Source organism: Schistocerca gregaria, chromosome 2, assembly GCF_023897955.1.
Source record: "Schistocerca gregaria isolate iqSchGreg1 chromosome 2, iqSchGreg1.2, whole genome shotgun sequence".
In the NCBI taxonomy this organism is placed as follows: domain Eukaryota; kingdom Metazoa; phylum Arthropoda; class Insecta; order Orthoptera; family Acrididae; genus Schistocerca; species Schistocerca gregaria.
Window position 1 is genome coordinate 710,625,290 of NC_064921.1, and position 24,737 is coordinate 710,650,026.

At 39.3% G+C, this 24,737-nt stretch overlaps 1 protein-coding gene across 2 annotated transcripts in view; it reads right to left on the bottom strand.

Moving 5' to 3' along the window:
• Window positions 1–24,737, bottom strand: part of LOC126334824 (uncharacterized) — a 377,818-nt gene that overhangs the window by 216,280 nt on the left and 136,801 nt on the right. For both annotated transcript variants that reach the window (XM_049997482.1, XM_049997483.1), the window contains one exon: window positions 5,586–5,808. In XM_049997482.1, the coding sequence (XP_049853439.1) occupies window positions 5,586–5,808 (223 nt within the window). The remainder of the gene's footprint in view (window positions 1–5,585; window positions 5,809–24,737) is intronic.

The window sequence follows — 24,737 nt, forward strand, 5'->3', positions numbered from 1 at the left end:
TAATCCACTGATTTGTATTCCTCTGACACCTTTTTGAGCTAATCTGTGAAAAAAGGCACAGCTAATTATGTCAAATGCTTTTGAGATATTTAGGGAAATATCAACAGCATGTTCTGCAATTGCAAATAATAATAACATATTCTGCAAGTGAAGGTTTGTGCTCCTTAAGGGTTCTGATATAAAGAAGACTTTTTACATGTACAGTGAGAATGTACTTAATTCATTAGATAACAAATTAGAGGTCACTGGCATTTTCTGTGACCTGTCAAAAGCCTTTGACTGTGCGAATCACAGGATTCTTTTATGTAAATCAGAATATTACGGTGTCATCGGCAATGCTGCGAAATGGTTTGAGTCTTACCTACCTAACAGGAAACAAAGGACGTTGTTGTTAAATACCTGTGGAGTAAGCAATCAGTCTTCTTCTGACTGGTAATTAATTACATGTGATGTTCCTCAAGGTTCTATCTTCAGTCTGTTGCTTTTCTTGTGTACATTAATGACCTCTCATCTGTTACACTGCCAAATGTGAAGTTCATTTTGTTTGCAGATGATACAAGTATTGTAATTATTGTAATAAATAGCAAATCAAGTACAGATTTATTAGTGGCTGCTACTCGTATTATCACTGACATTAATAAATGGTTTAAAGCTAATTCACTGTCATTAAACTTTGGAAAGACCCACTGTATGCAATTCAGAGACTTATAAGAGATTTCCTTCCAGCATATGTATAACATCTGAAGACATGCAGATCGAAGAGGTTGATAGTGTGAATTTTCCGGGCTTAAACTCAATAAAAAATTCTGTTGGTAAGGACACATCACAAATTTGCTGAAGTGCCTAAACCAGCTCATATTTGCAGTGCAAATGATACCAGATTTAAGAGATATAAATATAACAATACTTGCATACTTTGGTAACTTTCATTCTGTTATGTCATATGGGATTGTTTTCTGGGGTAACTCATCAAACAGAGAAAAAGTTTTTGGAGGGCAAAAGCATGTGATAATGCTCATTTGTGGTGTAAATTCAAGAACACCATGTAAAAACCTGTTTAAGAAACTCAGTATTCTAACCGATGCTTCTCAGTATATTTATTCCTTAATGAAATTTGTTGCAAATAATATATCTCTGTTTCCAACAAATAGCTCAATACATAGTATTAATACTAGGAATAAGAAAATACACATAAAAAATATCATACTTACCTTGGTCCAACAAGGGATCCAATATTCAGGAACAAATATTTTCAATAAATTGCTAGCAACCATTAAAAGCTTATTTTCAGATAACGCACAGTTTTATCAGATTTTGAAAGACTTTTGGATAAGCAAGTCCTTCTATTCTTTAGATGAATATTTTAATGGGGAATGTTAGACCAGGTAAAGTAAAAATGTCTGTTAGATTTCCATTTAGATAGCGCTTGGTCACAACAGTCAAGGTTAGATATTTTGTGTATGATAAATTTATTAAAAGTGCATAACTTTGTTTCATCCTGACAGTGTATTAATTCTGTAAATATTAGCAGTTACAGTTTACTGTAATGTATTCAACTATTTTGACAATCTCCTGACAAGTTATGATGGAAGTTATATTGTATTCAAATGTTTTATGCTTTTTATGTTATATTTTCTGATTTGTTCCACACTCACGAAAATCATCTCATTAAACTAAACCTAATCTCTAAGCCCTAATCTGTCATCCAGTGCTTTATCAAGTTTGGAAGCTCTGGTCAAGGTGGAAGTGAAGCTGTGAGAGATGGTCATCAATCACACTTGAATAGCACAGTCAGTAAGAGCATTACCTACAAAAGGCAAGGTTTCAAGTTCGAGCCTCAGTCTGGCACACAGTTTTAAACTGCTAGAAATTTTATTTTTGTACTTATTATGCTCTTCCAAAAGATAATAGATAGAAAATACACTTAGTAAGGACCAAATTAATCTAAAAAAATAATAATAACTATATTGTGCAAACAAAAAAAATGATACTACAGGATGTGAGGGTATTCAAGCAATTTAGAATTGCAAGTGATCATATACTAATAAGATCCGCAATAAACATATGTATAAAGTTATAACAACAAAAACAATTAACTTTTGACAAAATAATTTAATTGGATAGATAAAAAGTCTACTCACCAAGTGGTGGCAGACCACACACATAAAAGAGGGTTGTAATTAGGCAATGTTTTGGAATGAATGACTCCTTTTTCACGCAGAAAGGTTGGAGCTCTAGAAAGAGGGTTAGATGATGGGAAAGTCACCCAGAGCCATGGGTCAGGGGAGACTTACCGCAAGGGATCAGAAGGAAAGACTGATTGTTGAGAACTGAATTGGATGAGATTTGAAAACCTGAGAGCTTAAAAGTGAAAGACAGGGTACCGTGCAAGACAGAGATAACTGCTTAAACATCATGCATGAATTAGTAGGAGTGAAAAGCTAAGTGCAGTGTACATAACAGAGGTGGGAAGGTAGCGCTGAAAAATAGATGGGTAAGACAATGGAAGATGAGAAAACTAAAACAGAGTGAAGGAAAGAATAGTTACTGTGAAGAAATGCTGAGTTGGAAGAAATTAACATAAATTAAGGCCACATTCATGGCGAGAACCAAGGATATGTAGCACCAGTTCCCACCTACATAGTTCTGAGAAACGTTTGTCTGGGGGAAGAATCCAGATGGCGCAAGTGGTGAAACCAGCACTGAGGTCACAATTGTCATGTTGTAGAGCATGTTCTGCAACGGGATATTGCGTGTTGCCAGTTTACACCCTCTGCCTATGCCTATTCATCCTAACTGATGATTTTGGAGGTAGTCACACCAATGTAAACAGCCGAACAGTGTTTACATAACAGCTGGCACTCAACATGTATCATTTCACAGGCGGCTCATCCACTGATAGTACATGTTTTGCCAGTTACAGGGCTGCTATAGTTGGTGGTAGGAGGGTGCATAGGGCAAGTCTAGGAGGGTGCATAGGGCAAGTCTTGCAGTGGGAACGGTCACAGAGGTAGGAGACATAGGGTAGGGAGATGGGTGCAGAAGAAGCATGAGGTTTGACAAGAATATTGCAGAAATTGATACGGCAACGAACAGCTATTCTAGGTGTGATGGGCAAGATTTCAGACAGAATGGATTTCATTTCAGAGCACGATTTCATCTACTTTGACAGGGCCATGACTTTCTAAAATCATGCCCTGAAATGAGATCCATTCTGTCTGAAATCTTGCCAACTACACCTAGAATAGGTTTTCAGCACCTTTCCAATCTCCGAAATATTCTTGTCAGACTCTATGCTCCTTCTGCCCCCATCTCCCTACTCTATGGTTCCTACCCCTTTGACCATGCCTGTTGCAAGACTTTCCCTATGCACCCCTCTACAACCAACTATAGCAGCCCTGTAACTGACAAAACATGTGCTATTGAAGAGAGAGCCACCTGTGAAATTACACATGTCGTATACCAGCCGTTATGTAAAGACTGTTTGGCATTTTACATCGGCATCACTACCTCCAAATTACCAATTAGGATGATTGGGCATAGGCAGAGGGTGTATACTAGCAACATGCAATATCCTGTTGCATAGCGTGTTCTACAACATGACAATTGATACCTCAGTGCCTGTTTCACTACTCGTGCTATCTGGATTCTTCCCCCAGACACCAGTTTCTCAGAACTCCACAGATGGGAACTAGCACTACATGGATTATGAAGCTTTAGAAGCAGTTATAAGATGGCTTTTGAGTGGAGAGGTAGGGAAAGGGCCTGGGAGAGAAAAAGGTGGGGGGGGAGGGGGAGGTGTGGAGAGGTTTACCAGTGAGAGATGAGAGAGGGATTCAGTATTTGGATGGGATTAATGTTTTACAGATCTGCTGGAGGTCACGTTTGACTTCTGGGATGGAATAATAGTCATACTGTTTGTACACAGCGATCTTGAAAGGTTCTAGAGACTGTCAGCCACATAAACACTGTTAGTTATATTCTGCAGAAAGAATATGATTAGGACCAGTTTTTAGGTAATGTGAAGCTCTTTGTTCCATGGTGGACTAGCTGAGAAATGGTCTAGGGCAGGAAAGTGAAGTCAGACTGCAAGTGAAGAACTCCTGGATGATTACAAGGGCAAGCCTGAAAGGAAACAGTAGAATCGGTGCTGGGGTGAAATTGGAACTGTCCTGGCACAATTTCATGTATGATTTGGGCAGGCTTCAGTTAGTGGTATGGGTAGAGAAAAAAGATACAACATTTTTATGCTTTTGAGACTTTTGTCAGGATTTTGGCATATAGACTGATATTAGTAATTGGAGTCTATTGAGCATGGCTGGAAGCAATGTGTTTTAAGCAATGAAAGAAAGTTCTCGGATTAAGGGAAGCACAGTAAGTCAATGATGTATGTTAGAATTATTGTTATTGTTGAATTATTTGAAAGGTAGAGTGAATGCACTCACTTGCCTTAATAACACAATCTAACAGTTAAACAAAGCAGGATGACAGATATAGTCTTAGAAGGAATGAAACAGGGAATAGAAATGAAGTTGTTAAATGACCAACAACACTCACATCACCTTAGCTTCCACAACATGTTGAAACTTCTCTTTAAAGAATGAATCTTTCATTCTAGAGAGGAGTCTGCATAGTTTTGAAATTTCGTGGCAGATTAAACTGTGTGCCAGAGGGGAACTTGAACTCTGAACATGTCTTTTGAGGGCATTGCTCTAACAGACTGAGCTATTCAGGCATGTATTATAACCACTGTCAGGTGCAAGGCAGAAGGTACAACCCATTGCACCAGTTATTAGAGTTTCTTCCTGTTCCATTCACTTATGGAGCGAGGGAAGAATGATTGTTTAAATGCCTTTGTGTGTACAGTAATTATTCTAATCTTATAATCACAATCTATATGTGAGCGATACATAGGAGGTTGTAGTAGATCTCTAGAGTAATCATTTACTTCTGCTAATACTTCTAAAAACAGGAGAAAGAGAAAGGCAAAACTACAGCAGCAGGTTATGGAATATAGTGAGACACTGGTTTGTACACATCTCATATAAACAAAATTAAAAACTGAACAGTGCCTTTTGGGTTGTTAGAATAATGTTGGAATTCACCTACAACAGTGGCATCATTTATCTTCGTGACTAAATAACACTGTTTGTTCAGACGACTGTGTAATAGTATTCCCCTGGGAACAATCCTCTTGACTTTGAACTATCACAACTGTGAAAGTATACTTGTATGTTTGACGATTCATATTAAAAGTTATAATTCAACAGGTGATGGATGTTTGAAGAAACCAAAGACCACACTAAGTGAAGCACAAAAATATTGCATTGTTCTCATTCTTTACACATTTCTTAACACTACTGTTAGTTATGTAGTGCACATTTTTCATTTTGTATAAAATTGACTCTTCACAATGATTTAAATTGCATAAATATACTCTTCACTGTAACATTTTCTCTGGCGAGAGACTCAGAATATCATGAAGTAACTTATTCCACCACTAATAAAATTTTTGGGTTTGTTTAATCAGATCTTATTGCAGTAATTGGGATTCAGTTATTTGATGTATTTGATAATATACTTACCATGGGCTGTGTTACCGGCAACCAACATGTAAGGCCTGTCCCCCAAATTTTCAAAAATTTTTAATATATCTGCAATTGTATCCACTTTAAACCAATCTGTCTTTTCAAATTTCACATGAACTGGTGAAATTATTGCTAATGTTTCTATCGAACATTCTCCATTCTGACCACAGTTCTGTGTACATGTACCTCCACTTCTTACACAGAGCTTCTTTTCCCAATCCTGAGAAGATAAAAATAGTAATATGATACATACACCAAGAAAATATAGTTTCCTGTAAACTAAAGTCAGTTGCAACATGAGACAATGTTAAGATGTATGATATTACATGAAAAACATCGACATCTAAATCTAAATGATTACTCTGCAATTCACACTTAAGTGCCTGGCAGAGGGTTCTTGAAACCACCATCAGGGTATTTCCCTACTGCTCCACTCCCTAATACCCCATAGGAAAAATGAAGACTTAAACCTTTCTGTAAGAGCTCTGATTTCTCTTATTTTATTGCGATGATAATTTTGCCCTATGTAGGTTGGCAACAATAAAATATTTTCAAGCTTAGAGGAGAAAGTTGGTGATTGAAATTTTATTAAAAGGTCATGTCACAATGAAAATGCCTTTGTTTTAATGGTTTATCACCCCGCCATGTTCGTGATTCTCTCTGCCCTATTTTGTGACAGTACAAAATGAGTTGCCCCTCTTTAGAGTTTTTTATGTTCTCTATCAATTCTACCTCATGAGGAGGATTCCACACCTCACACCAATACTCCAGAAGAGGACAGACAATGCAGTGAAGGTAGTCTCTTCAGCAAACTTAATTCATCTTGTAAGTATTCTGCCAATAAATCGCAGTCTTTGGTTAGCTTGCCCCACAACATTAAGTAATGATCGCTCCAATTTAAGTTATTCATAATTTGTGTCCCTAAGTATTTTGTTGAATTCACAACCATTAAATTTATGTGATTTACAGCTTAACTGAAATTCAGCTGATTCCTTTTAGTACTCATGTGGAGAACTTCACACTTTCCTTCATTTAAAGTCAATTGCCACTTTTTGCACCATACAGATAACTTGTCGAAATCATTTCGCTTTTATGATGTGTTGACTTTATGAAATGGTAGGTGATACCAGCATCTGCAAAAAATCTAACATGGCTGCTCAGATTACCGACTAAATCATTTATATAACTTAGGAGGAACAGAGAGCCTATAACACTTCCTTGGGGATGCCAGGAATCACTTGTGTTTGACTCTATTATTTTCTATAAATTACTACAAATTGTGACCTTTCTGACAGGAAATCATGAATACAGTCACACAACTGAGACGATACTCTGTAGGTATGCAATTTGATTAGAAGTCAGTTGAGAGGAATGATGTCAAAAGCCTGCTGGAAATCTAGAAATATGGAATCAATTTGAGATCACTGTCAGCAGCACTCATTACTTCATGTGAATGAAGAGCTTGTTGTATTTCACAAGAATGATATTTTCTGAATGCTTGTTACTTGCCAATAAATAATTTTCTTCAACATAAATAATAATATTCAAACACAGTGTATGCTCCAAAATTCTACTGCAAATCGACGTTAGTGATATGGCTCTGTAATTTAGTGAATTATTCCTAGTTCCTTTTTTGAGTACTGATATGTTCTGTGTGACTTTCCAGTCCTTTGGTACAAACCTTTCATTGAGTGAGTGGCTGTCTATGATTTCTAATTATGGGGTTGCTGTATCAGCATACTGTGAAAGGAACCTAAATGGTGTATTGAATTTTGAATTGAATTTTATTTGATCCTGTAAGATTACAATGTGTACAGTAAATGTACGTGTAATATAGGACATGTCAAAGCGTTAACATTCCTTATCACTTATTTTTCTCCACCTTTAGCTTACATTTTTACATTACTGATAATGAGTAACAATATATACAAATTTAATGGCATAAGTATTCTGCAACACTGTAAAACTCTTTTTCAATGAGATAGTCTTTAAGTTTCTTTGGAAAGTCATTGTGAAGTACACTATCTTGCAGGGTTTTGGGCAGATTTCTTAGTAGTCTGACACCAAAGTGCTGGGGTCCTTTTTCTAGCATTGCCAGTCAGTGGGGTATGCTCCGTACTTCATTCTTCTTTCTTGTATTGTGGGTGTGTACACTAGCATTTGTAATCCAGTCCTCACTACCTTTTGTGATGTACATTATTGTTTTGTATACATACAACGATGAAAAAGTTAAGATATTTAAATTCTTGAAACAGTTTCTGCATGTTTCAGAGGTCTTTCTTCTTAAAATGGTCCAAACTGCTTTTTTTTGTAATGTGAACACTCGTTTTGTCTCTTGTTTGTTTGAGTTTCCCCACACAGTCACTCCATACTGTAAGTATGGTTCGAAAAGTCCATGATACACTGTACTCAGAAGGTTCTTGTCTGAATACTGTGATAGCTGCATCATTAAGAATATGACAGAGCTCAGTTTCTTACAGACATTATTAATATGTTTTTTCCATTTCAGTTCATTATCCACAAGAATACATAAGAATCTAGCAGATTCTACTTCCTCCAGCCTTGTTCCATCAATCTCTAAATCCATGTCTACAGCCTTTTCCTTGTTTTTAAACACTGCATACATAGTCTTTTTTAGATTTATAACCAGTTCATTTTCCAACAGCCATTGAGCTGTAACATTTGCAGATATGTATGCTCTTCTCTCAAGCTGTTCCATATTTTGGTCACTATTTAGTATTGTCAAGTAATCAGCATACAATATTTTCTTTTCTTCCTCCTCAACACCTATATCATTAACAAATACATTAAATAACAATGGCCCCATTACCGAACCCTGCGGCACTCCATATTTGATGGATTTGGTTTCTGATTGGTACGAGTTTCCTAATGATAATACTGCTTGCGGTTGCACAAATATGATTTTATCCATTCACCTGGTTGCCCCCGAATGCCACAGTTGCTTAATTTTTATATCAGCATTTCATGGTCAATGGTGTCAAATGCCTTTGAAAGATCCAGAAACATTGCAGAGACAACCTTTTTCTCATCCAAGGACAGTAAAATGTATTCTGTTAGACTGACAATTGCTGATTCTGTAGATTTACCCTTTCTGAAACCATGTTGTGAGGGCATGAGAATGCTATGTTTGTCCAAATAGTTAACTAATCTGGTATACATAAGCATTTCTAGGATTTTTGAGAAACCTGATATCAGTGAAACTGGTCTGTAGTTGTTGGGATCATCCCTACACCCTTTCTTGTACACTGGCACTACCTTCGTTATCTTCAGTTTTTCTGGAAAAATTGCATCTCTGAAAGAACAGTTTGCTATGTTCTTCAGTGGTGTTATTATCTCCTCACCTCCCAGCTTTATTACATGATTTGATATTTCATCATCACCAGCTGATTTCTTGGACTTCAGTTTTCCGTAATTCATCTTCTGTGACTGGTCTTAAGAACATAGTACTGCATGATCTTTTTGATACCTTAATATCCTTCTGTTTTGACTATTTCTTTCCAATTTTAGGTTTTCTACTACACTGATATAGTTATTATTCAGTATGTTTGCTATTTCCATACCATCTGTGACCACTGTGTTGTCTATTTTAATTGGCCTAATACCTTCTTCTTTGTTTGACCTATCTTTTTCCTTTCTTTCAGCATTGATTGCATTCCAAGTTGCCTTTGCCTTGTTTTTTGAGTTCGCTATAGTGGTGTCAATTTCTCTTGCTTTCGCTTCTCTTATTGTTTTTCTATACTTCTTTTTTAACATTTTATAGTTTTCAGCTTCGCCCATCCGTTTCACGTCCTGAAGCTTCCTTCACTGTTCTAGTATTTCACTGGTAATCCACTGTGTTTGATCTTGCTGCCTTTCTTGTCTCTTTACTTTGGGAAACACTACATTAAAATGGTACTTAATTGTTGAAATAAATGCATCATATTTTTCATTTACACTCTGGGCCTGTAGGGTTTCACTCCAGGTTTCCTTACTTAACATTGTTCTAAAGATGTTGATATTTTGTTCACTGATTATCCTAATTTCTTTGGTTGTTTGTTTTGGTTCTGATACTGAGTCATTACTTCTGCAAAAGCTGATTAGTTGTCCATGATGATCAGACATTTCTGTCTGAACTACATGTGACTCATAGTTACACATATTAGTAATTATGTTGTCAATAATTGTCTCACTTTGTGAAGTCACTCTTGTTGGTGCAGTTATTGTCACTTTCATGTTATGCTGTATTAACAATTCTTCAAAATCCTGTCTTATTTTTGTGTCTTTTCCCATGTCAATGTTGAAGTCTCCACATATAATAAGATTTCTCTTCATGTTCATTCTCAATAAGCTAGCAATTTTTTTTAGAAAGATGCTAAAATTCCACATGGTGACCTGTACACACAAAACACTCTAAAATCCTCAGCCAGTATACCAGTAACTTCAAAGTCTTTTTCTCTAGCTATGGGAAATGTAGCAGCTTCACTGTTTTAATACATATACAAACGCCACCACCCTTATATTTAGATCTGCAGAAGTAACTAGCTAGTTTGTAGTCCTTTATTGACACATTATGTATTTTACTTTCAGTTAGTCCATGTTCACTCATGCATAATATGTCTGGTCTTACTCCACTCAGGAGTACTTCTGCTTCTAATTTTTTGTTACCAAAGTATTGAATATTTTGATGAAGTACTTTTATGTGATTTTTCTTCTGTTGATTTACATGTTGTGAGCTGCATTCTGGGGCAAATTCTTTAGTATCATCTTTTTTTGCATGGTGCTTATATTTTTTCTTTTCCAGCTGGAGTGTATGATTTTTCACCCCCTTCAGGCCATATTAGTTTCCCTTGGATCTAATGAGTTTACAGACATCTGCAAACATTCTGCTGAACATTACAGACCCCAGTCTATTTAAATGCAAGCCATCCTTCGCTAGTGAGTTTTCACATAGGAATTTGTTTGGGTCTATAAAAATTGCCCCAAGACGATCACATTGCTCTTTAAGAGCACAGTTTATTTTGTCGATATATTTTTCACTCACCGACCTTCTGTTTATGATTCCGCTAAGTATCAGACGAGATCCTGCATACATATTTCTTGCAAAACGGATCATGTTTCTTGTATCACTTGCCATTTCTTCCTCACTGCTGCTCCTTAATGAATTCGTTCCAACATGTATAAACACCCCATTATAGTTATGTCTGGTTTCAGAATCTGGTTCTGTAGTATCTTGTCTTGCATTTACCATGTTTTTAAAATGTTTACCGATTGATGCGTTCTAATACGAGGTCGTACGTCGATCTTGCAATTGGGGACAGCGATATTCTTCAGCAGCGAATCGCCAATTGTCAAAAAGTCATTTTCCTTTTGTTGCGTATCTGTCGCCTTGTATTTCCTTTTGCTGTATGTCACCACCTTCCATTTATATTTATCTTCTGGTTTTTGGCTTACTGAGTTTACCGAGACATCAACGGGAACACTTGAAATGTTGTTTTTAAAGTATGATCAGTCATTCGTATTTTCGCGATCTTCTTGCTTTTCCTTTTGATGGCTTTTACACACACAGGACTTCTTTACTTGTATTAATGTATCGTTTTCTTTGTTGATGGTCGAAAGTTCGGTTTTTAATGCCTCAATGTCACTTCGTAGTAACTTTATAATTTCGTTTTTTGTATTAACTCCACTTACAAGATCGGCCATTTCGTCACGTAAACAACCATGACATGTCCACGGAAAATCATCGCTGACGAACTTTAGATTTACCTTCGCGCACTTTTCGTGTAACCAGAAGTTGCATTTGATACACAGAATACCCTTCATCACACGCTTTTTACATTCTCTAACGAAGAACTGTTCATTTTTTGCCTTTTTAACGAGAGAGAAGTGTCACTACATTTTCCTATCGGCACCATCCGAATTAGAAGGCTTGCCTTTATTTAGTGATTTACACTGCTTCACTTCTCCCATGGTATCTACTTCTAAGTTACTCATGATGGCAGCTGTTCTTGATTCAAATTCTAAATTATTTACTTTGTCTTCTTTGCTGAACAAATTTCAGAAAACTAAAGTCCATGCTTTAAAGACGCTGTCATCAGCAATATTATCAGTGGTGTAGCAGCACGACTGTTTAGGATAGGAAAATTTAGTTTTGTGCAATATTCTGAGCTCAAGTTACAGCCAGGTGCATGCCGGATTGCAGTGAGTTATGCATACCAACAGTTGCGAAGTAGGATAGAGGCCACAGGGCTGTAAAAATGGCTGAAAGAGTATACATGGCGGTTTGGCATATCACAAATCACAGGCAGAAGGGGCCCACTGGCCAACCTAGTGTGTTATGAGTACGTGACGCAAAGCAGCGCATATGGCAAAACAGAGGTGCACAGCCACGTATGAATAGATGTGGGTTTCTAACGATATGCATTCAAGTGTGACAGCTCTCCTGGACAGTGAGGCATGTCACATCACCAGCTACAAGCAGCAACAGATGGGGCATCAGCATTGAAGTCCACGGCGGATCGCTGCTTCGACCCTCTGAAGCCGAAGCAGGGTCCATATCCAGCCAGCGGTGGGCCACTCCATGGCTCGTTACCGTGGGCTGTCGTCCTGGCTTCCAACACATGCCAGAGGCATCCTGAGGCGAGGGCCACAGATTTGGACTCCAGATCGTGGGTGCTTGTTGTTGCTGCGATCTTAGCCACACCGGAGAGAAGCACACAGCTGGCCACCTGTGGCTTACACCAAGCAGCTCTGAGTCAGCAGGGACGCAGACTGCTGAGTCACCTGCCGGCATCCTGACGACGATGCAACTACACTGTCATACAAGGCTGACACACAGTAGTGTGCGCACGGATCACTGAGGCAGCCATTCTGCATCAAGCCGTTTCACAGACAGCGAAGTGGTTCTCAGCATTGTGGGTCTAAGTGACACAGATCGAGAGGAACTGGGGCACTGTAGTTGGAAACAATCAATCACTTGGAAAGCTCGGACAAGTGTCAATATGGTGCCTTCTACCTCTTCCCGCTACATTTGGTCATCCTGATTCGTTCGGTGGCAGAATTTGCCACTACAGTGGTATCACACAGTGAAAGTACTGATTGTGTCTTGCCGTTGGTGTACTTTACATATAACCAGAATTGTTTTGGAATTTCTGTCAGATTTCAAGACAGAGTTTCATTGTGGGAGTTATTAATAGCATCTCACTATGAAGTTCACACTAAGTTTCAAGTTTCAGTAAAGCATTTCCATTCTCAGAGATTTTGCGTTCTTTTAAATTTGGCTCACATTTTTTGTTCCATTTGCCACAGTGTTGTGACCTGTTTTGTGTACTATGGGGATCAGTACCACATTTTTATTAGTTTATTCAGCATAATGCTCTCAATTGCCACATATACTATTTCTTTGAATTTAAACCACATCTGTTCTACACTTACATAGGTAGTTGGGAAGGAGTGAAGACTTTCTCTTAGAAGGTCAGCAGACTAATTTTTATCCACTTTTTTGAATGAATCTGTTTTGCATTTACTTTTGGTGGATTTGGATATTGTGGTGCTTAGTCTCCCTACAATGACCTTGTGGTCACTAATTCCTGTATCCATCATGATGTTCCTAAACTGATCATGAATATTTGTTGTTCAGTGGAAAAGTAAGTATGTTTTCACAACCATGTAGACTTCAACTGGACTCCTGAACAAATTGCTCAAAATAATTTCTGGATAAAGTATTTAGTACAGTTTCTGATGATGCTTTATACCAACTCCAGCTTTGAACATGCATTTTCACCAACATATCAAGGGTCACACCACTCCATGAACCATGGACCTTGCCGTTGGTGGGGAGGCTTGCAGGCCTCAGCGATACAGATGGCCGTACCGTAGGTGCAACCAAACGGAAGGGTATCTGTTGAGAGGCCAGACAAACATGTGATTCCTGAAGAGGGGCAGCAGCCTTTTCAGTAGTTGCAGGGTCAACAGTCTGGATGATTGACTGATCAGGCCTTGCAACATTAACCAAAATGGCCTTGCTGTGCTTGTACTGCGAACGGCTGAAAGCAAGGGGAAACTACAGCCGTAATTTTTCCCGAGGACATGCAGCTTTACTGTATGATTAAATGATGATGGCGTCCTCTTGGGTAAAATATTCCAGAGGTAAAATAGTCCCCCATTCAGATCTCCGGGACGGGAATACTCAGGAGGACGTCATTATCAGGAGAAAGAAAACTGGCGTTCTATGGATCGGAGTTTGGAATGTCAGATCCCTTAATTGGGCAGGTAGGTTAGAAAATTTAAAAAGGGAAATGGATAGGTAAAAGTTAGATATAGTGGGAATTAGTGAAGTTCGGTGGCAGGAGGAACAAGACTTTTGGTCAGGTGAATACAGGGTTATAAATACAAAATCAAATAGGGGTAATGCAGGAGTAGGTTTAAAAATGAATAAAAAAAATAGTAGTGCAGGTAAGCTACTACAAACAGCATAGTGAACGCATTATTGTGGCCAAGATAGACACAAAGCCCATGCCTACTACAGTAGTACAAGTTTATATGCCAACTAGCTCTGCAGATGATGAAGAAATTGATTGAATGTATGATGAGATAAAAGAAATTATTCAGGTAGTGAAGGGAGACGAAAATTTAATAGTCATGGGTGACTGGAATTAGTCAGTAGGAAAAGGGAGAGAAGGAATCATAGTAGGTGATTATGGATTGGGGCTAAGAAATGAAAGAGGAAGTCGTCTGGTAGAATTTTGCACAGAGCATAACTTAATCGTAGCTAACACTTGGTTCAAGAATCATAAAAAGAAGGTTGTATACATGGAAGAATCCTGGAGATACTAAAAGGTATCAGATAGATTATATAATGGTAAGACAGAGATTTAGGAATCAGGTTTTAAATTGTAGGACATTTCCAGGGGCAGATGTGGACTCTGACCACAATCTATTGGTTATGACCTGTAGGTTAAAACTGAAGAAACTGCAAAAAGGTGGGAATTTAAGGACATGGGATCTGGATAAGCTGAAAGAACCAGAGGTTGTACAGAGTTTCAAGGAGAGCATAAGAGAACAATTGACAGCAATGGGGGAAAGGAAACACAGTAGAAGAAGAATGGGTAGCTCTGAGGGATGAAGTAGTGAAGGCAGCAGAGGATAAAGTAGGTAAAAAGACGAGGTTGCTAGAAATCCTTGGGTAACAGAAGAAATATTGAATTTAATTGATGAAAGGAGAAAATATAAAAATGCAGTAAATGAAGCAGGCAAAAAGGAATACAAACGTCTCAAAAATGAGATCGACAGGAAGTGCAAAATGGCTACGCACGGATGGCTAGAGGACAAATATGAGGATGTAGAAGCTTATCTCACTATGGGTAAGATAGATACTGCCTACAGGAAAATTAAAGAGACCTTTGGAGAGAAGAGAACCACGTGTATGAATATCAAGAGCTCAGATGGAAACCCAGTTCTAAGCAAAGAAGAGAAGGCAGGAAGGTGGAAGTAGTATATAGAAGGTTTATACAAGGGTGATGTACTTGAGGACAATATTATGGAAATGGAAGAGGATGTAGATGAAGATGAAATGGGAGATAAGATACTGCGTGAAGAGTTTGACAGAGCACTGAAAGACCTGAGTCGAAACAAGGCCCCCGGAGTAGACAACATTCCATTAGAACTACTGACGGCCTTGGGAGAGCCAGTCATGACAAAACTTTACCAGCTGGAGAGCAAGATGTATGAGACAGGTGAAATACCCTCAGACTTCAAGAAGAATACAATAATTCCAATCCCAAAGAAAGCAGGTGTTGACAGATGTGAAAATTACCGAACAATAAGTTTAATAAGCCACAGCTGCAAAATACTAACACGTATTCTTTACAGACGAATGGAAAAACTGGTAGAAGCCGACCTCGGGGAAGATCAGTTTGGATTCTTAGAAATACTGGAACACGTGAGGCAATACTGATCTTACGACTTATCTTAGAAGAAAGATTAAGGATAAGCAAACCTACGTTTCTAGCACTTGTAGACTTAGAGAAAACTTTTGAAAATGTTGACTGGAACACTCTCTCTGAAATTCTGAAGGTGGCAGGGGTAAAATACAGGGAGCGAAAGGCTATTTACAATTTGTACAGAAACCAGATGGCAGTTATTAGAGCGAGGGGCATGAAAGGGAAGCAGTGGTTGGGAAAGGAGTGAGACAGGGTTGTAGACTCTCCCCGATGTTATTCAATCTGTATATTGAGCAAGCAGTAAAGGAAACAAAAGAAAAATTTAGGATAGGTATTAAAATTCATGGAGGAGAAGTAAAAACTTTGAGGTTAGCCGATGACATTGTAATTCTGTCAGAGACGGCAAAGGACTTGGAAGAGCAGTTGAACGGAATGGACAATGTCTTGAAAAGAGGATATAAGATGAACATCAACAAAAGCAAAATGAGGATAATGGAATGTAGTCAAATTAAATCGGGAGATGCTGAGGGAATTAGATTAGGAAATGAGACACTTAAAGTAGTAAAGGAGTTTTGCTATTTAGGAAGTAAAATAACTGATGATGGTCGAAGTAGACAGGATATAAAATGTAGACTGGCAATGGCAAGGAAAGCGTTTCTGAAGAAGATAAATTTGTTAACATCGAATATAAATTTATGTATCAGGAAGTCGTTTCTGAAAGTATTTGTTTGGAGTGTAGCCATGTATGGAAGTGAAACATGGACGATAACTAGTTTGGACAAGAAGAGAATAGAAGCTTTCGAAATGTTGTGCTACAGAAGAATGCTGAAGATTAGATGGGTAGATCACATAACTAATGATGAGATACTGAATAAGATTGGGGAGAAAAGGAGTTTGTGGCACAACTTGACAAGAAGAAGGGATCGGTTGGTAGGACATCAAGGGATCACCAATTTAGCATTGGAGGGCAGCGTGGAGGGTAAAAATCGTAGAGGGAGACCAAGAGATGAATACACTAAGCAGATTCAGAAGGATGTAGGTTGCAGTAGGTACTGGGAGATGAAGCAGCTTGCACAGGATAGAGTAGCATGGAGAGCTGCATCAAACCAGTCTCAGGACTGAAGACAACAACAACATCAAGGGTCACCACTAACTATGATTGTATAAGTGAGGCAGCTATTTGGTGACACTCAAGTTTTCTTTGCACTGTCCAACAAGTGAATCAACTGAGCTGGGGTGTCAGTAACAGGAACCAATTATTAATTTATTCTGAATGCCAAGTATAACATCTACCCATACTAACACACAGAAACTATCCACTTCAATTTCACAAACAGCAACAAACATGATACCATCAACTGTATTTAATCTATTCTTTCTGAACACCATCAGATCCTTGTAAAATCTTTGGCTGAGCTTATCTCTGGTATTAGTCAACTTTTGATACCTATAATGATTCAAGCTTTAGTGCTTTCTATTGGTGCTTGGAGCTCTGGTTCTTTCCAGCTGTTACAAAAATTTACAACTGCAACACTGATTGTTGTGCCATGTGTTTATCCTGCAATCTTTGAAGCCTTTTCTGAACTTTCCTGAGACCCTCTAGCCCTGGACTCGCATTCGGGAGAACGACGGTTCAATCACATCTCCAGCCATCCTGATTTAGGTTTTCTGTGATTTCCCTTAATCGTTTCAGGCAAATGCTGGGATGGTTCCATTGAAAGGGCACAGCCGATTTCCTTCCCAATCCTTCCGTAACCCGAGTTTGCGCTCCGTTGTCGACGGGACGTTAAAACAGTAACCTAACATAACCTAATTAGCCTTAAAAACTGTCCAGTCCCCTCTACACAGCTCCTGCTGCTACCCTACCTCCTGTGTGTAGTGGATCCCTGACCTATTAAGAAAAACCTGAAACTCCAGCAACTTATGGTGTATGTCAAGAAATGTGCAACCTACATAGTCACACAACTCTTTCAGCCGCTGATACGGACATTCCACTCAGTTTTGCTCCAAAGATCCATGTTTGGTCTTGTCAATGACGCTACAGATGGTAGCTCTGCCTTCATCTCATAAGCAAGACTGACGGTCTTTACCACTTTTGGTACCCACCCAATAGCAGAAGAGAATATCATCTGATCTAAAGTGACACACATCATTAGTACCGACATGAGCCACCACCTGCAGCTGCCTGTACCCTGTGTTCTTCATGACATTGGAAGCACATGTTCCACATCTGGAATGACTCCTCCCAGTATGCACACAGAGTGCACAGTGGATATCTTCCCCTTATTGGCAGGGGCCCCATTTTGCACCTGACACTGGAGTTCCCAACTAGCATTAATCCCACACTCTGTGAATGCCCAGAGCTTGCAGGCTGAGAGGCTTCCTCTTGAACAGGGTGAGTGACTGCGTCTGGATCTGGGTCTTTGTCAGCCACAGATAGCGCCCAAAACCCATTCATCAAACAAACCAGGCAGGCCCTTCGATCAGCCTCCTAGAAAGTCTTTCGCTGCCTGCCATACCTTGAAGCTACCTCCCACTCGACCATTGGTGAGGGTCATCCTTAATGCAGGCAGTAACTGAAGTAGTCACAGTAATGGACAAATCAAGAGACACAAGGGACGTGCTGGACATACCTTGCATACCCATTGGCAACATCCTCGAGCTGTATGACCAAAACCAGTACAATCTGAAGTTGTGAGTGAAGAGTTAAAAACTCCACTCACATCCAAATGCACCAATCACAGGCCCTGTCCATATTAAAGAAGCATAAATGTATGCTACACAGTTACATACGTGTGGAATTGTGACTACAAGATACATAAATACACAATAAGTTTAAGAATTCACACTAAAATGCACACAATATATGAAAAATGTAAGACACTTCTTCCTACTAGAAACTAGTTAAAAAGTCACAAATGAAATGGCTGTGCTCTGATGTGCTGCTGACAACATGGGAGCTGATGCACAGCTAACGAGTTCTACAGCTGTAACTCACTCATCAGACCAAAACTCTTACTAACATGTAGGAACCAATTTAGGAGCAAATAAAATGGTTAAACAGTCTATTAAAAATACACAGATGACATCAGTACTGAGAATTTACAAGAAGTATAATTAAATGGACATTGTTTTCAGAGTTGCTTCAAAGTCTCAATCAGTCAGCTCTTCTGTTCTCAAACTACACAGAAGTTCTGCTTCATACCACACTAGGTAAGTACATCTGGGAGAAGGATATGGCAGAAAATGGCTACTGTCACAGACAAGCATTATGCGGAACGGTGTATGCTATTGCAAAAATTTGTGGTGTTCTTAACAAGTTTTTAATCTAAGCCCTTCCCGTCTGCATCCAACACTCTCACAAACTGACCATTCATTAATAACTTACATATTACCTCTGATAAAGGAGGGCCATAGACACATGAGACAGATGGAATACATAGAAAAGCCAGTTTGGAAGTCCGCTCATGACAGAAATGTATTAGATCTAATGGCAACAAATAGACCTAACCTCTTCGCAACTGGTAAGGCTTTAAACTACTGTCACTGCACACTCTTATCGAAAGAGCACCAAGAAACAGTGTTTCCTTCTCATCCCATCTGGTAAGTCTCCCCTGTCACATGATTCTGGGTGACTTTCCCGAAACCTAACATTTTGCAAGACCTTTCCAGTCATTTTCCTTCACCCCTCTTCCTTCCACTTCAACCCTTCTGCCTGAAGAAGGTGCCACTGACTTTGAAAGCTTGCTTAATATAACATTCTTTTATGTGTGTGTTCTGCTGCCACTTGGCGAATAGATTTTTCAACTAACCAATTAAATTATTTTGTCAAAAATTGATCGTTTTCATTGTTAAATTTTATTGTCAGTGACTTTGAGAAACAGCTGAAACTGCTAAAACTGAACAAGCTCCCTGGCCCGATGAAATCCGTATCATATTCTACATAGAATTTTCATCTTAGTCATTTTGCATTTTAACCATAATATACTGCAGGTCCCACAAACAAAAAACTGTGCTCTTTAGTAAGAAGAAAGTGGAGATCACATAAGTCTACAAAAAGGATAGTAGAAGGGATCCATAAATCTACAGTCTAATACTGTATCTTTGACATCCATCTGTTGCAGAATTTTAGAATATATTCTGAGCTCAAATATAATGAGGTATCTTGAATGGAAAAACTGCTCCACGCCAATAACACAGATACCAAAACCACTGGTCATACAAAACCCAACTTCCACTTATCTCAAATGACAACCTGAAAGCTGGGGGGCCACCAAGTAGATTTAGTATTTCTTGATTTCTAAACATTGTTGAACTCAGTATTATTGTATGAGGTAACAAATGGAATTTGTGATGAATGAAGGATCTCTTAATTGGGAGTATGCAGTATGTTATCTTGGATGGAGGCTCATTGACAGAAGTATAAGTAACTTCAGGCAGGCCCCAAGGAAGAGTGTTGTAACCCTCACCGTTCATGTTACATATTAAATAACAATCAGACAATATTAATGATAACCTCAAAGTCTCTGCAGATGATCAGTTATCTATAATGAAGCACTGACTGAATAATGCTGCACAAATATTCAGATAGATCTTAATAACATTTCAGCATTGCAAACATTAATGATTTGTTCCAAATGGCCAGATATGTAAAAACTGCACTTTAAAAAAATAGTATTTTATGATTACAATATCAATTAATCACAATTGGAAGAGTCAACACACACCAAAACAATTTGTAGGGTTATAAAATTGAATAATAATATAGGCTAAGTTATAGTTAAAATAGATGGCAGACTTCAGCTCATTGGCAGAATACTGAAAAAATGCAGCCATTTACAAAAATTGCTTACAAAATGCCAATTTAACCCATCCTTCAGGAGCTTGTAGATAGCTGTAAACAATCCTGTGGAAGCCTACTTCCAAAGTTTCAAGAAACAGCTTTAAATGAGGAATCTATGAATATACTACAAACCCTATGCACCACTCTCACAGAGATTGTGAAGAGAAGAATAGATTAATTACAGTGTCCACAAAGGCATTTAAATAATCATTCTCTCCACACTCCATACATGAATGGAGCAGGAAGAAGCCCTTAACAAGTGCCACAATGGGAAGTACCCTCTGCCATGCATTTCACAGTGATATACAGAGTACATACATAGACGTACATATAGATGAGGGTTGGCAATGTTTGAATAAAAGTTGGTTGAGTCCTTAGGATTCCACAAGACACTAAATGATGCAATGGGAAGTACACTCTGCCATGCACATCATAGTGGTTTGCAGAGCATGTAAGCAATAACTGTTTACAATATACCACAGAGGTGTAGAGGAAGTTGGGACAAATAAAGATATAGGACACTTGCAGTCAACGCTATCTCACTTTGGCCTTTAAAAATCACTTAACTTATAGCATGTGCACATTGCATAAGATTTTCAGTAATTGCTTGCTCTCTTCAAGCAAACTGTTAGTTCTAGAGAAAAAAAATGAATAAGAATTTTTCGTAGGAATTTAATGTTGCTTAACACTGTACTGTTTCAGTCAGAGGCAGTGTTTTTCAAGTTATTCAAGACAAAATTACAAAAGTGACCCTCAAACGTACCCCACCATGACACTCAACACCAATATATTGTTCATGGCTACCCTCCTGCCACTGCACAAAATTATTTGATTAGATGAATTATTTCCCATATTCGATTGCTTTTGGTCTTAACTGACTGGGCTATTACACCACCATCTCCATTGTGCACTCCCAAAGTGTAAAATCAACATTTGTGTATATGTTACGTCACAATTTTGTGACTTTTCATAGCATGAAAATAACAGTTCAATCATTTCGTTTGTCTGTCCTTTTTGTAACAAAACTACCATGCTTGAATGGGTTCATTTTACACTGATCTGTAAACATAATTATAGTTTTTGCCGAACATTTAGAAAAGTCTTTTTTTTTTACATTACATTCACGGGAAAATTTAAATTAGCTATGTTAACAAAACAGCCAACTGAGTCTGTGATATGATACGTCAATGAAAAGCACAGAAGGTTGAATATGGGAAATAATTGACATATTCACAAATTTTTGTACTATGGTAGGATGGAGTGCCATGAATAGCATTCTAGAAATCCTGACTGGTGGGAGGTGAATGTGAGGACAGGGTGTACTTGAAGGTCATCTTTGTAAGTTTTGATTAAATAACTCCAAACCGTGTACTCCCAGAACAAAATTAAACTACATCAAATTTCCCACAGAAAATATTCTATTCGTTTTTTCTCTAGACCTAATAGTCTACTTGAAGAGAGAGAGAGGGGATATTGAGAATACCACGTGATGCACATGCACTGTAGTTTAGTTGGTTTATGTATGCCAATTTAATGTATTTTCCCATGCTGATAGACCATATGTGTCCTATACCAAAGTGTTAGTTAGTTACACTCGTGTTCCATGGATCATTTTGCATGATAAATCGTCATGATGTGGAATGAGTCATTTCACATTCATATTGCAAATTAATTTGTACATCTATTTGTACTCTGAACATCACAATATTATTATATCGAAAAACAAAGATGATGTGACTTACCAAACGAAAGCGCTGGCATGTCGACAGACACACAAACAAACAGAAACATACACACAAAATTCAAGCCCTTGCAAAAGACGAAAGGATGTGGGTTTTAAGGGAGAGGGTAAGGAGTCATTCCAAGCCCGGGAGTGGAAAGACTTACCTTGGAGGGAAAAAGGGGCAGGTATACACTCACACACACACACACACACACACACACACACACACACACACATATCCATCCGCACATAAACAGACACAAACAGACATTTGTAAAGGCAAAGAGTTTGGGCAGAGATGTACTTCCGCCTCGACTGACATCTCTGCCCAAACTCTTTGCGTTTACAAATGTCTGCTTGTGTCTGTGTATGTGCGGATGGATATGTGTGTGTGAGAGTGTATACCTGTCCTTTTTTCCCCCTAAGGTGGGTCTGTCTGCGCCCTCTTTCTTGGGACCCAAATCCTTTCGTCTTTCCCTCTCCTTCCCTCTTTCCTGACAGGGCGGCCGTTGGTTGCGAGGGCTTGAATTTTGTGTGTATGTTTGTGTTTATTTGTGTGTGTATCGACATGCCAGCGCTTTCGTTAAGTCACTTACCAAGCGGGAAAGCACCGGTAGATAGGCACAATAAATAAAACACACAAACACACACAGAATTTCTAGCTTTCGCAACCGACGGTTGCTTCTTCAGGAAAGAGGGAAGGAGAATGAAAGACGAAAGGATTTAGGTTTTAAGGGAGAGGGTAAGGAGTCATTCCAATCCCGGGAGCGGAAAGACTTACCTTAGGGGGAAAAAGGGACAGGTGTACACTCGCACACACACACATATCTATCCGCACATACACAGACACAAGCAGACATTATATATTTATAAAATAGAAAGAAACTTCCAAATGGGAAACATATATTAAAAACAAAGATTCCAAGACTTACCAAGCAGGAAAGTGCCGGTAGACAGGCACAATAAATAAAACACACAAACACACACACAGAATTTCTAGCTTTCGCAACCGACGGTTGCTTCTTCAGGATAGAGAGAAGGAGAGGGAAAGACGAAAGAATGTGGGTTTTAAGGGAGAGGGTAAGGAGTCATTCCAATCCCGGGAGCGGAAAGACTTACCTTAGGGAGAAAAAAGGACAGGTGTACACTCGCACACACACACATATCCATCCGCACATACACAGACACAAGCAGACATTTGTAAAGGCAAAGAGATCGGGCAGAAATGTCAGTCGAGGCGGAAGTACAGATGCAAAGAAGTTGTTGAAAGACAGGTGAGGTATGAGCAGCGGCAACTTGAAATTAGCGGAGGTTGAGGCCTGGCGGATATTGAGAAGAGAGGATATACTGAAGGGCAAGTTCCCATCTCCGGAGTTCGGATGGGTTGGTGTTGGTGGGAAGTATCCAGATAACCCGGACGGTGTAACACTGTGCCAAGATGTGCTGGCCGTGCACCAAGGCATGTTTAGCCACAGGGTGATCCTCATTACCAACAAACAATGTCTGCCTGTGTCCATTCATGCGAATGGACAGTTTGTCATTGGTCATTCCCACATAGAAAGCGTCACAGTGTAGGCAGGTCAGTTGGTAAATCACGTGGGTGCTTTCACACGTGGCTCTCCCTTTGATCGTGTACACCTTTCGGGTTACAGGACTGGAGTAGGTGATGGTGGGAGGGTGCATGGGACAGGTTTTACACTGGGGACAATTACAAGGGTAGGAGCCAGAGGGTAGGGAAGGTGGTTTGGGATTTCATAGGGATGAACTAAGAGGTTACGAAGTTTAGGTGGGCAGCGGAAAGACACTCTTGGTGGAGTGGGGAGGATTTCATGAAGGATGGATCTCATTTCAGGGCAGGATTTGAGGAAGTCGTATCCCTGCTGGAGAGCTACATTCAGAGTCTGATTCAGTCCCGGAAAGTATCCTGTCACAAGTGGGGCACTTTTGTGGTTCTTCTGTGGGAGGTTCTGGGTTTGTGGGGATGAGGAAGTGGCTCTGGTTATTTGCTTCTGTACCAGGTCAGGAGGGTAGTTGCGGGATGTGAAAGCTGCTTTCAGGTTGTTGGTGTAATGTTTCAGGGATTCCGCACTGGAGCAGATTCGTTTGCCACAAAGACCTAGGCTGTAGGGAAGGGACCATTTGATGTGGAATGGGTGGCAGCTGTCATAATGGAGGTACTGTTGCTTGTTGGTAGGTTTGATGTGGATGGACGTGTGAAGCTGGCCATTGGACAGATGGAGGTCAACGTCAAGGAAAGTGGCATGGGATTTGGAGTAGGACCAGGTGAATCTGATGGAACCAAAGGAGTTGAGGTTGGAGAGGAAATTCTGGAGTTCTTCTTCACTGCGAGTCCACATCATGAAGATGTCATCAATAAATCTGTACCAAACTCTAGGTTGGCAGGCCTGGGTAACCAAGAAAGCTTCCTCTAAGAGACCCATGAACAGGTTGGCATACGAGGGGGCCATCCTGGTACCCATGGCTGTTCCCTTTAATTGTTGGTACGTCTGGCCTTCAAAAGTGGGTCAGGATGAAGCTGGCTAAGGTAATGAGGAAAGAGGTTTTAGGTAGGGTGGCAGGTGATCGGCGTGAAAGGAAGTGCTCGTTGGGGGGAGGGGGGGGGGGAGGGAAGGGAAGTGGACGGG